This window comes from Lissotriton helveticus, chromosome 3_2, assembly GCF_964261635.1.
Source record: "Lissotriton helveticus chromosome 3_2, aLisHel1.1, whole genome shotgun sequence".
Taxonomy (NCBI): Eukaryota; Metazoa; Chordata; class Amphibia; order Caudata; family Salamandridae; genus Lissotriton; species Lissotriton helveticus.
The window spans coordinates 486555623-486568899 of NC_136062.1; the positions used below are offsets into that span (position 1 = coordinate 486555623).

At 55.1% G+C, this 13277-nt stretch overlaps 1 protein-coding gene across 1 annotated transcript in view; it reads left to right on the plus strand.

The window, feature by feature from the left end:
• The window catches only part of CSTPP1 (centriolar satellite-associated tubulin polyglutamylase complex regulator 1), a 403270-nt gene that overhangs the window by 43314 nt on the left and 346679 nt on the right, over positions 1-13277 (plus strand). Inside the window, exon 2 of the mRNA XM_078684705.1 lies at positions 10356-10458. Coding sequence (XP_078540831.1) covers positions 10356-10458 — 103 coding nt within the window. The remainder of the gene's footprint in view (positions 1-10355; positions 10459-13277) is intronic.

The following is a 13277-nucleotide window of genomic DNA, read 5'->3' on the forward strand; positions in this document are numbered from 1 at the left end:
AGGGGCGACACTTCACATCCCATTGGGGAGCACATGGCCCCCTCTCTGGAATAGACTATATCCTGACCCTAACTCATGGCCGGTCGCGGTTCCGGGAGATCCAACATTTACCCGGAGGCATCTCGGACCACACACCCATGTGGGCGATCTATGGCCGAGTAGGGTCGAGAAATGACCAATACATGAAGCTAAGTCCCTGGCATTTCCAAGTCCACACCGTTGGAACAGGACTCACAGTGACTACCGAGAACGACTCGCCGAGACCGATGTCGCGGTGGACTCCGCAGCCGTGCTATGGGAGGTGTACAAGACAGATTTTAGGGGACAGGGGGTCTCCCTGGTTGTGGGCCATAAAAGGGACAAAAGGGCACAAGTGGAAGCCATTGAAAGGGACATAGAGCAACTCGAGACGAAGCTCACACACACAGACAACACTGATGTCCCAGCTGCTGTCTTGTTTTTGTCTGTCAGATTCCTTCTGACAGTGGTGAGTTTTTGGATACCGAGGCAGTAGCCTCATTACTCCACAATCATTTTGAATTTTTTAGTCGCTGTTTAGATTGTCTTATTGATGTGTGACGCTTTGTCACAGTTGAGGTTGCATCACATGGTCATCTCAGTGATGGGCCGCGGGTAGCGGTCGATTGAGTATGCAGAATTGTCAGCATGTTTCCTCAGAGGGTCTTGTCTTTGTCCATCAAGTTCCTTCTGATAGTGTTGAGTTTTGGTTGCTTGCCGAGGCTGTTATGCCATCTGGCAGCGGTGGGTTTTGTGTACCTGCCGGCGTTTGCCTTCAAGCAGTGCTGAGTTTTTGGATGCTGCGTTTCTGTTTCAGATTCGCAAGGTTAGCGCTTCAATGGGACGCGGGTAGCGGTCAAATGGGTTCGTAGAGATGTCTGCGAGTTTCCTGATCAGTGGGTTTTCCTTTTGATCTAATCCTGTGTAGAATTTCCTGTTGAGTTTGAGGAGATGGTCGTCCAACATCTCAATCCCTAAGTCTCTGTGGAGGTCTGCTGTTCGTGTGAACATAGGTGCACCTGCTGCAATCCGTAAGGCCTTGTTCTGTACTTTCTGTAGGTCCATCCGAAGCTGTGGGCGGCAGCCACTCCAAACTGGTGAAGCGTATGTCATAGTTGGTCGAATTATTGCAGTGACTACTCGCACCTTGCTCTGCATGGGCATCGACTTAGTCTTCAGGAGTGGGTATAGTGCAGCCAGTTTGGATGCTGCTTTCTGGCAGGTCTTCTCTACGTGGTTTCTCCAGCTGAGTTTAGAGTCCAGAGTCACCCCCAGGTAGGAGCTGCTGTTTTCCCATTTGACCTCGTCCCCGTTGAGGAGGATCTGTGGGTGTTTCCTGTTCTGCTTCCTGGTAAATAATGTTGCAGTGGTTTTGCAACACTGATGTGGCCCGCGGACTGTGACTTAACCACTTTGGCGCTGATGACGAGCTCAGCTCGTCATGAGTTGCGCCGCTCGCACGCTCATGTAACACGCCTTTTTGAAAATGCCGCGTACAGCGGTAAAAGCCGCCGCACGCTTAATCAGCAGGATACCAGATATGAAATGAAATACCAGTATTTGTAAAGCGCACAGATACCTCCCAAGTGGTGTCCCGGCGCTGGGGGCCGGGGGAAGATTAAGCGAGCTATTGCCCAGAGTCACATGGTGCTGGGCTAACCTGCCGCCGGAGCCGGGGATCGAACCGTGAACCCCGTGGTCCAGAGTCTGGCACCCTGGCCGCTGCGCCACACCTCTTCCATCTAGACTCACCCGTCTCATGTAGGGGACATGGTTCCCGTGCTCGCCATGCCACTGGAGTCAACCTATCCTGGCCGATGAAGGGTGATACCAAGACCAAGGGTGCATGCTTCCAGTCCTGGACCTGGTCTGGCAGCTCGGGGTGGACTGTACCCGTGAGGAGCAGGTGCAAGACTTGATGCATATGGCTGGGTCCAGACAGGGGTGGCGCGGTGAGCAAAAAAACGATGGATTTAGGCCCAGATCTGTGACTGGGGGAGAGGGTTTGACATTATTCAGCATTCCGTCCATCAGTTGTTCTTTTTGCTCAAGTAAACATAGGAAACTATAGGGTGTTTACCCTTGCGGGGGGGGCAACTATAGGGGTTCGCACTTGAGGGAGGAGCCTATGAGGCTGACCCTCGAGGGAGTAGACTATAAGGGCTCACTCTTGAGGGAGTAGACTATGGGGCTCGCCTTTGAGGGATGAGACTATGGGGCTCGCCTATGAGGGAGGAGACTATGGGGCTTGGTTTGAAGTGAGGAGACTATGGGGCTTCGAGGGAGAAAACTATGGAGCTCGGTTTTGAGGGAGGAGACTATGGGGTTCTCCTTCGAGGGACGAGACTCTGGGGCTGGCCTACGAGGGAGGAGACTATGAGACTTGCCTTCGAGTGAGGAGACTATGTGGCTCGCCTTCGAGGGAGGAGACTATGGGGCTCGCCTTCGAGGAAAGAGACTATGGAGATCGGCTTCGAGAGACGAGACTATGGGGCTCGCCTATGAGGGAGGAGACTATGGGGCTTGGTTTGAAGTGAGGAGACTATGGGGCTTCGAGGGAGAAAACTATGGGGCTCGGTTTGAAGGGAGGAGACTATGGGGCTTCGAGGGAGAAAACTATGGGGCTCGGTTTGAAGGGAGGAGACTATGGGGCTTCGAGGGAGAAAACTATGGGGCTCGGTTTTGAGGGAGGAGACTATGGGGTTCTCCTTCGAGGGACGAGACTCTGGGGCTCGCCTATGAGGGAGGAGACTATGGGACACGCATTCAAGGGAGGAGACTATGGGGCTCGCCTTTGAGGGATGAGACTATGGGGCTCGCCTACGAGGGAGGAGACTATGGGGCTGAAGTGAGGAGACTATGGGGCTTCAAGGGAGAAAACTATGGGGCTCGGTTTGAAGGGAGGAGACTATGGGGCTTCGAGGGAGAAAACTATGGGGCCCGGTTTGAAGGAAGGAGACTATGGGGCTTCGAGGGAGAAAACTATGGGGCTCGGTTTCGAGGGAGGAGACTATGGGGTTCTCCTTCGAGGGAGGAGACTCTGGGGCTCGCCTTCGAGTGAGGAGACTATGTGGCTCGCCTTCGAGTGAGGAGACTATGTGGCTCGGCTTCGAGGGAGGAGACTAAGGGGCTCGCCTTCGAGGGAGGAGACTATGGGGCTCACCTTCGAGGGAGGAGACTATGGGGCTCACCTTCGAAGGAGGTGACTATGGGGTTCGCCTTTGAGAGAGGAGACAATGGGGCTCGCCTTTGAGAAAGGAGACTATTGGGCTTGCCTTTGAGGGAGGAGACTATAGGGCTTGCCTTCGAGGGAGGAGACTATGGGGCTCGCCTACGAGGGAGGAGACTATGGGGCTTGCCTTCGACGGATGAGACTATGGGACTCGCCTTCGAGGGAGGAGACTATGGAGCTCACCTTCGAGGGAGAAGACTATGGGGCTTGCCTTCGAGGGAGGAGACTATGGGGCTCGCCTTCGAGGGAGGAACTATGGGATACGCATTTGAGGGAGGAGACCAAGGGCATCCCTCGAGAGAGGAGACAACGGGGCTCGCCTTTGAGGGAGGAGACTGTGGGGCTCGCCTTCGAGGGAGGAGACTGTGGGGCTTCCCTTTGAGGTAGGAGACTATGGGGCTCGCCTTCGAGGGAGGAGACTATGGGGCTCATGGGGCTCGCCTTCGAAGGAGGAGACTATGGGGCTCATGGGGCTCGCCTACGAGGGAGGAGACTATGGGGCTCATGGGGCTCGCCTATGAGGGAGGAGACTATGGGGCTCGCCTACGAGGGAGGAGACTATGGGGCTCGCCTACGAGGGAGGAGACTATAGGGCTCGCCTTTGAGGCAGGAGACTATGGGGCTCGCCTACGAGGGAGGAGACTATGGGGCTTATGGGGCTCACCTACGAGGGAGGAGACTATGGGGCTCATGGGGCTCGCCTACGAGGGAGGAGACTATGGGGCTTGCCTACGAGGGAGGAGACTATGGGGCTCGCCTACGAGGGAGGAGACTATGGGGCTCGCTTTTGAGAGAGGACACTATGGGGCTCGCCTTCGAGGGAGGACACTATGGGGCTCGCCTTCGAGAGAGGAGACTATGGGGCTCGCCTTCGAGGGAGGACACTATGGGGCTCGCCTTCGAGAGAGGAGACTATGGGGCTCGCCTTTGACAGAGGAGACAATGGGGCTCGCCTTCGAGGGAGGAGACTATGGGGCTCGCCTTTGAGGGAGGAGACTACGGGGCTCGCCTTTGAGGGAGGAGACTATGGGGCTCGCCTTCGAGAGAGGAGACAATGGGGCTCGCCTTCGAGGGAGGAGACTATGGGGCTCGCCTTCGAGGGAGGAGACAATGGGGCTCGCTTTCGAGGGAGGAGACTATGGGGCTCGCCTTTGAGGGAAGAGACTATGGGGCTCGCCTTCGACGGAGGAGACAATGGGGCTCGCCTTTGAGGGAGGAGACTATGGGGCTCGCCTTCGAGGGGGGAGACTATGGGGTTCGCCTTCGAGGGAGGAGACTATGAGGTTCGCCTTCGAGGGAGGAGACTATGCTTGAAGGAGGAGACTATTGGACTTGCCTCCAACAAGGTCCACATCCATCCCATTCGTGTCCTAGGGGTCATTCACCTGGCCTTGGGCAGTGTGCTGCCCCTTCCAAATGTCCTTTGGGCTTGACCTCACTGGCATCAAATTACTACTGACTGTAAACTGCCCCCCCTCCCCCCTTCCAGTGTTCAAGCAGGGGGCAGGGTGCCTGTCCCAGTGATGGCAACCCTGCCTTTCACATATCCCACAAGGCTCCCAGGGGTGAGCACTGAGGAGCAGGGTTGGAGGTCAGGGCAGTAGTGTTGAATACCCCGCCCAGACTCACAGCTGTGGGGCAGTCCCAGGCCAGGTGCAGGAAGATGGCCGCCTGTGTAGCGCCTCGCAGGCAGCGCGCATCGGCAGCCAGGCCCATGCTATGCAGCTGGGCCGGTGTGGGTAGCGCCTCGCAGGCAGCGCGCATCGGCAGCCAGGCCCATGCTATGCAGCTGGGCGCGTGTGTGTAGCGCCTCGCAGGCAGCGCGCATCGGCAGCCAGGCCCAAGCTATGCAGCTAGGCTGGTGTATGTAGCGCCTCGCAGGCAGCGCGCATCGACAGCCAGGCCCATGCTATGCAGCTGGGCTGGTGTGCGTAGCGCCTTGCAGCAGCGCGCAGCGGCAGCCAGGCCCATGCCATGCAGCTGGGCTGGTGTGCGTAGCGCCTCGCAGGCAGCGCGCATCGGCAGCCAGGCCCATGCTATGCAGCTGGGCTGGTGTGCGTAGCGCCTCGCAGCAGCGCGCATCGGCAGCCAGGCCCATGCCATGCAGCTGGGCTGGTGTATGTAGCGCCTCGCAGGCAGCGCGCATCGGCAGCCAGGCCCATGCTATGCAGCTGGGTTGTTGTGTGTAGTGCCTCGCAGGCAGCGCGCATCGGCAGCCAGGCCCATGCTATGCAGCTGGGCCGGTGTGCGTAGCGCCTCCCAGCAGCGCGCATCGGCAGCCAGGCCCATGCCATGCAGCTGGGCTGGTGTGCGTAGCGCCTCGCAGGCAGCGTGCATCGGCAGCCAGGCCCATGCTATGCAGCTGGGCTGGTGTGCGTAGCGCCTCGCAGCAGTGCGCATCGGCAGCCAGGCCCATGCCATGCAGCTGGGCTGGTGTTTGTAGCGCCTCGCAGGCAGCGCGCATCGGCAGCCAGGCCCATGCTATGCAGCTGGGTTGTTGTGTGTAGCGCCTCGCAGGCAGCGCGCATCGGCAGCCAGGCCCATGCTATGCAGCTGGGCCGGTGTGCGTAGCGCCTCGCAGCAGCGCGCATCGGCAGCCAGGCCCAAGCTATGCAGCTAGGCTGGTGTATGTAGTGCCTCGCAGGCAGCGCGCATCGGCAGCCAGGCCCATGCTATGCAGCTGGGTTGTTGTGTGTAGCGCCTTGCAGGCAGCGCGCATCGGCAGCCAGGCCCATGCTATGCAGCTGGGTTGTTGTGTGTAGCGCCTCGCAGGCAGCGCGCATCGGCAGCCAGGCCCATGCTATGCAGCTGGGCTGGTGTGTAGCGCCTCGCAGCAGCACGCATCGGCAGCCAGGCCCATGCCATGCAGCTGGGCCGGTGTGCGTAGCGCCTCGCAGCAGCGTGCATCGGCAGCCAGGCCCATGCTATGCAGCTGGGTTGTTGTGTGTAGCGCCTCGCAGGCAGCGCGCATCGGCAGCCAGGCCCATGCTATGCAGCTGGGCCGGTGTGCGTAGCGCCTTGCAGCAGCGCGCATCGGCAGCCAGGCCCAAGCTATGCAGCTAGGCTGGTGTAAGTAGTGCCTCGCAGTCAGCGCGCATCGGCAGCCAGGCCCATGCTATGCAGCTGGGTTGTTGTGTGTAGCGCCTCGCAGGCAGCGCACATCGGCAGCCAGGCCCATGCTATGCAGCTGGGTTGTTGTGTGTAGTGCCTCGCAGGCAGCGCGCATCGGCAGCCAGGCCCATGCTATGCAGCTGGGCCGGTGTGCGTAGCGCCTCGCAGCAGCGCGCATCGGCAGCCAGGCCCATGCCATGCAGCTGGGCTGGTGTGCGTAGCGCCTCGCAGGCAGCGTGCATCGGCAGCCAGGCCCATGCTATGCAGCTGGGCTGGTGTGCGTAGCGCCTCGCAGCATTGCGCATCGGCAGCCAGGCCCATGCCATGCAGCTGGGCTGGTGTTTGTAGCGCCTCGCAGGCAGCGCGCATCGGCAGCCAGGCCCATGCTATGCAGCTGCGTTGTTGTGTGTAGCGCCTCGCAGGCAGCGCGCATCGGCAGCCAGGCCCATGCTATGCAGCTGGGCCGGTGTGCGTAGCGCCTCGCAGCAGCGCGCATCGGCAGCCAGGCCCAAGCTATGCAGCTAGGCTGGTGTATGTAGTGCCTCGCAGGCAGCGCGCATCGGCAGCCAGGCCCATGCTATGCAGCTGGGTTGTTGTGTGTAGCGCCTTGCAGGCAGCGCGCATCGGCAGCCAGGCCCATGCTATGCAGCTGGGTTGTTGTGTGTAGCGCCTCGCAGGCAGCGCGCATCGGCAGCCAGGCCCATGCTATGCAGCTGGGTTGTTGTGTGTAGCGCCTCGCAGGCACCGCGCATCGGCAGCCAGGCCCATGCTATGCAGCTGGGCTGGTGTGTAGCGCCTCGCAGCAGCACGCATCGGCAGCCAGGCCCATGCCATGCAGCTGGGCCGGTGTGCGTAGCGCCTCGCAGCAGCGCGCATCGGCAGCCAGGCCCATGCTATGCAGCTGGGTTGTTGTGTGTAGCGCCTCGCAGGCAGCGCGCATCGGCAGCCAGGCCCATGCTATGCAGCTGGGCCGGTGTGCGTAGCGCCTCGCAGCAGCGCGCATCGGCAGCCAGGCCCAAGCCATGCAGCTGGGCTGGTGTGCCGTAGATTTTATGTAAATGTTTGAAGTGTGCCCGCTTGTAGTTTGGGGAGAGGGCACTGAATTGAGGCCGCAGTAGCGCCGCTGCCCCTTGCTGGGCGAGGGAGGTTTGTCGGTGCACACAGACAGGGCAAAATATTTGACAAAATAAGCACCAGAGGGCATATTTATGAGTTTCTCACGCAATGCAGCGCAGCGGGTGCTGCGCTGCGTGACAGGGAAAGGGCAGGATTGCGCTGTATTTAAGAGTACGGTGCATCCCTGCCTTCCCCCTGTGCTGGTGCCCTTCCGGCAGCCTAGCGCCAACGCTGGCACGCTGGCACTATGGTGCAAGGGTGCCTGCGTTGTAAGGAGGATTGTCTGTGCATGGATGGCACATTCCTGCACAAAAACAATCCTATGAGGCATTTTTATTGCAGAAAAAGAATAAACTGGGAGAAATAAAGAGATGTCTCCTTGTTTCGGGGCACCCGAGGAAGTGTAGGTTTCTGGCGCATTCCCAGGTCTACAACTTCTGGTACATCTGGGAACACATCAAAATCCATGGGTGTTGTGTGGGAACAACCTTGGGACGCCTCCCTGGTGCAGAGTAACGCAACGCAGCGGTGTGGTGATGCCTTTTGGAGGGCGTGTGGTGAGGGCACGTGAAGGAGCCCTTAGGCGCCAGGCGTCCTGCCTTTCACCTGCTGGGCATCAGAGGGCTCCCCTCAGCCCGTGGAAGGGGCACGAGCCTGTGCCAGCCTCAGACACGCAGCTGAAGAATGAGGTGCCAGGCAGGCTGCTCCATGCCCGCTCTTCGGGGTCTTTCAAGGCTGCTGTGAAAGGGACCCTTGGAGGAGGCGGGCATGGCCTGGCACCAGGACAGGCTGCCCCATTCTTCCAGCGATAAAATGAACTCCGGAGGAGGCACCGCACCATGCCAGCTTGACGGGAGTACCCTCAGGGGGGGCTCCGTCCTGGCATGAGATGCTGGTGCCCCTTTCATCCCTGGCACTGCACTACAGAGGATGGAAGGAAGCGCCTCCTGGAGGTGCTCTGGCAGTCGAGCCCACTGCCCCTTCAGCCCTGGCACCACCCTGCGGAGGAAGGAGGGGGCCCCCTAGAGAGGGGCATCAGAGACCAGAGCCCCTTGAGCCCTGGCACTGCCCAACGGGGGAAGTGAGAAGCGACCTAGAGAGGGGCTCCTGGCATCAGAGACCAGAGCCCCTTCAGCCCTGGCACTGCCCTACAGAGGAAGTGAGAAGCGACCTAGAGAGGGGCTCTGGGTATCACAGACCAGAGGCCCTTCAGCTCTGGCACTGCCCTACTGAATCATTCAAGTAGGTACTTGAAGCTCCACCCGCTCTCTGCCCATATTTTTCATTGGCTTGTGTCAGTGTCCTTTGTGTATGCTGGCTTTTGATTCGTTGATAGTCGTGTTAGTCCCTCCTTAGTTACGCCTTGTCTTCATTTGTAACCTTCCATGAGGACTCGTCCTTCTACTTCAGTTGTTGCACGGTACGTCTTTTTAGTCTGTAAGCACCATTTTTTTAATGAGTTTCTCCTACTGCAGGCAGGACATGCTTTCCCACAACATTCAGCGTGCCTTGTGTTCTTTCACTTTCCAACCAGGACAATGGCGGCTACTTCTTTGAAATGAAATATGTCTCGCATATTCAAGAGTTTGAGCTATTGACATTGTAAATGACAATGCCTTTTATTTATGTGTTAATGATCAAAACAGATAAATAAAAGGCAGTGTCATTTACAATGCCAATAGCTTGAACTCTCGCAAATGTGAGACCTTTTGCATTGCAAATGCTTGTTTTTAAAGAGGAATGGAGTAATGCACAAAACAACGTCAAATGGGGTTCATAAACGTGAGTACGGAGGTCATTCAAGTAGCCGTGGAAAGTAAAGCCAGTTGGGAAGGAGGCGTTTTAGAAATGTTGTGGTGGTATGGGGTGACTCCAAGGAGCGTCCCGGCTTTAGTCGGTTTGTTATGAGAGGCAGGAAACCGTTTACCAAAACCAACCCATCTTGGATACTTCGAACTAGAGAGGCTGGACAGTCACCTGGCGAGGTGCGAAAGACATTAGCCCTGCAGGAAGGGTCTATGGAAAGCCTGCGATGGAAGACCCCACCAAAGGAAGGTGGGTGGAGGCTGGAGGAGGGGGTTTGCGTCAAGACGAGCCGCAGAGTGAAGAAAGGTGATTGGTTCCTGAGCCGAAGAATGTATTGAAGTATATTGGGGTTCTCCGCGTCCATAAGTGAATACGAGATGCGTAATATTCACGAGAGGGTCCTGGGGAAGAGAAGTAAACATGGCCAGGTCATTCATCTTCCAAAGAAGTTCCAAGATAGTTATTGCAAATCAATGGAACCAGGCAACTCATGTTTCAGTGATGTTCTAATATGTTTATTTTATGTATAAAGAGTTCCTTGTTTGTAATACAGTTACCATTGTTCAAGGTTTCATGTTCTTTTGTGCATTAAATTGTTTTTATGGGCCAGTTGGTGAGGGTTGATATTACTGTTTCATTTTATATTTTTTTTATTTAAAGGAGGAAGGTATGTGTAGTGCTTAAAGGAGACAATAGTTATGTGATAGGGGTGAGGCTTCAGCGTCTATGCTCTAGGTGTTGCAACGACACTGGGGCCGTCGGCGGTGGACATGCTGACGGAGAGTTGTGTGTCTTTGAAGCTGCAACAACCTACCTTTCAACACGAACTGGGATGCTTCATCTTTAGAATAAGTCACTAAGGTTCACCGACTTTCCATTCTGGAAAGCTTTTGGGGCTTAATGTAACTATTGCACCAGCTTGCCAAAGCCAGACCTCTTGGCTTTGCCAATGGTTGTTTGTTTTAGGAGGGTGTTGCTCATGTTAGTAAGGCCTGGGAAAAGGAGGTAGGTGAGGATATAATGAACGGTCCGTGTCACACACGTGATCCTCCTGTGTTTCCATGTCTTTCAGCGCAGACCCACGTGTTGACATACATGGAGGACGCGGTGTCCCAGCTGCTGGAGATGGGGGATCAGGCCGGCCAGTACGGCACCGCCAAGTTCTTCCAAGACTAGTAAGTACTGACCATACCTGTCTCCCTCTTGACTCAAGCTTGTGTGCGACGTATGACATAGATTAGGGTAGTGAGTGAGTACTGACCATACCTGTTGCCCTCTCGACTCAAGCATGTGCGTGAAGTATCAATAAACAACTAGATTCACCTCTAAGAGGTTAGCTGTGCGCCTAGGTGTCAGAGGCATACACAGTATTTGTTAAAATACCCCTCACACACCAAAAGGGCCCTTGGTGTCATGCTTCATCATCGGGGGCTGTGGGACGGGGCGTGCTACGACTGGCGACTACGCTGGAGCACTTGAATATTGTAAGTGCTATGTGAGGTGTATTTGAGTGAGTGCAAGTAGGGTCAGGGGTGAATGAACACGTGAGGTTAAAAAATACCTGGCCTTATGGTAACAAAAACTTTTTATTGGTCATAGGCTGGTATTATTAAAAAATGTGCGTCGGAGAGAGCAAAGCTGTTAATGAGCTGGTACTCCTGGTGATGTCAACATGTTTCGAGGCTTTACATGCCTCTTCGTCAGGACGGAGTCAGATCCCTCTGTCACTCACTATGGTTGCCATCTGAATGTGCAAGGTGTATATACAAGTGAAAGTAAAAGTACGATACCTATGTGGTATGGAAATAATTCTAGTTCCAGCCCTGTCAGTATTTCTGTATCATGAGCTGATAATGAAAGGAGTCAGTGCCCCATGAGCCGGTCAGGAAGAGGGGTAAATGAGACTCTCATTACTTAGTGACCAGTCCTCGCATCCTCCCTCGTCCGCAGCTTCCGTCAGCTTCACATCACGGAAGCTGCGGACGAGGGAGGACGCGAGGACTGGTCGCTAAGTAATGAGAGTCTCATTTACCCCTCTTCCTTAATAATAATTAATAACTTCTGAAAATGTAATATATATATTAACAAATAAGTACAATACTTAAACAAAAATATAGAACACATACATTTAAAATACATACAAACATGAAGAACACTAATATAAACATCGATATTATTAACAACGATATTACGGTCTTTGATATTAAACAATTAGATATTTCTTTTCTTACTGTCGATATTCTGGTCCACGATATTCTTTCTTTCGATATTTTTGTATCTCGATATTAAAAACTCGATATTACTATCTTTCGGAAAAAATAACTCGATATTCTGTCTGTTAACCTCCAGATCTCAATCAGTTCTGAGGGGATTCGTAAACTTCACTGGTTTCCAGTGAGCCAAGGTCTTACATCCAAGGCTCTTTGCATCGTCCTCAAGTCCTTTTACAACACGGGCCCAGCGGAACCTATGAACTTATTCCAACGTCACACTCCCCCAGACTCTGGGAACCTCGGGTAGAATCTTTTAATTCTTCCCAAGCACCGAAAAGTGAAGTGTGACGTAGAAGAGGGTGATTCAATTAAGGTGATAGGAGCATGAGCACCTTTTCGTGGGGTGACATAGGTTTGAGAAGCGTGTGATCCCATTTAAGTCTGTTCTGTTTTTGAGGCCTGTATTTTGGCACACGAGACCTAAAGCGACTATAGTTTGGCTGCACTGGGATATTACGCTCTTGGGTACTGGTGGCACTGCACCTGCCGCACTATTGATACCTGTGCCCCTGCCTTGAGACTGCTTCATGTATCGGAGCCTCCTGACACCTGGACGATTATCATCTATACTTTCTTGGTTTTTTAACATAGGAAGATTGTGGTTTCATGAAAAACCCTTTGATACAGATATTGAAGCCTTGAAAAAGTCGCAAATAGCGACGAAACACGTGTCGGCTGTACCATTGCTGTAACAACCTGGCAACAGTGGTGAAGATCTATGTGCTGAACAAAGTGTTATTTCTTTTCTTATGTTCTGTATATTAAATAATCCTTTGACTGCAATTAGTAAATTGTATACTTGCTTAGCTGTGCTCTGTTATTAATTTTGCCACTGGATTCAAGCTAGCCTGGCTGGTGATGACCATCCTGATTCCCTCAGCGGCGGTCGCTCCTCTCTGCTCCCTGGTGTGACCAGCGCTCGTGGTATCGTAGCGCTTTACTTCCGATTTTGCTGATTTTGCTGTGTGCTTGCTCGCATTTGCTATCATTACTCCCAGCGCCTGATCGCCCCGCATATTAGCATAATAGCGCTATATTTAGAAAGTGCGCTTTGAAACGATCTGCATTGGCCTTAACTGTGATTTTGCCTGTATCTTTAACTTGCGCCTGACTGTGCCGGTGCCACTAGCATTTTCGTCGCGTTTTAACTCTGTGTGCCCCAATCCTCTTTCGCGTTTGGCTTGCAGCCATTTTGTAGCTTGTTTGTTGTTGTGCCTCCCTGCCCGGCCCCCACCACGCTCCCGCCTCCCAGCTGACCCTCCCTCGCCCCTCCCCCTCTACCATCCACATATGACAGATGCCTACACGCGCAGCGGTCGCGCCCCATGCGCGCCGAAGGTGAGCCAAAGGTAAGCCCGTCTGCGCCCGTCCACGCCTGGACCGCGCCCAGCGCCAGACCCCCTGGACCTCACAATACCCACCCCACTCGCTTAACATATGACGCCACGACTCTCCTGGCCCTTAACCCCGGACGCACCCCACAATGCTGCGTAGCTACCCCAGGACACACCCACAGACCATTCGCATGCTACTCATGCAAGTTCGCCTGCATCAGGACCCACACCAAACCCTCCTCCTCCAAACACAGCTCCCACTCTAACCACCTGAAGTGCATCCTGCTGAACACCCGCTCGGTCCACAAACACACCACTGAACTCTGGGACCTACTCGACACCGCATCACCGGACGTCGCCTTCCTTACAGAAACCTGGATGAATGCT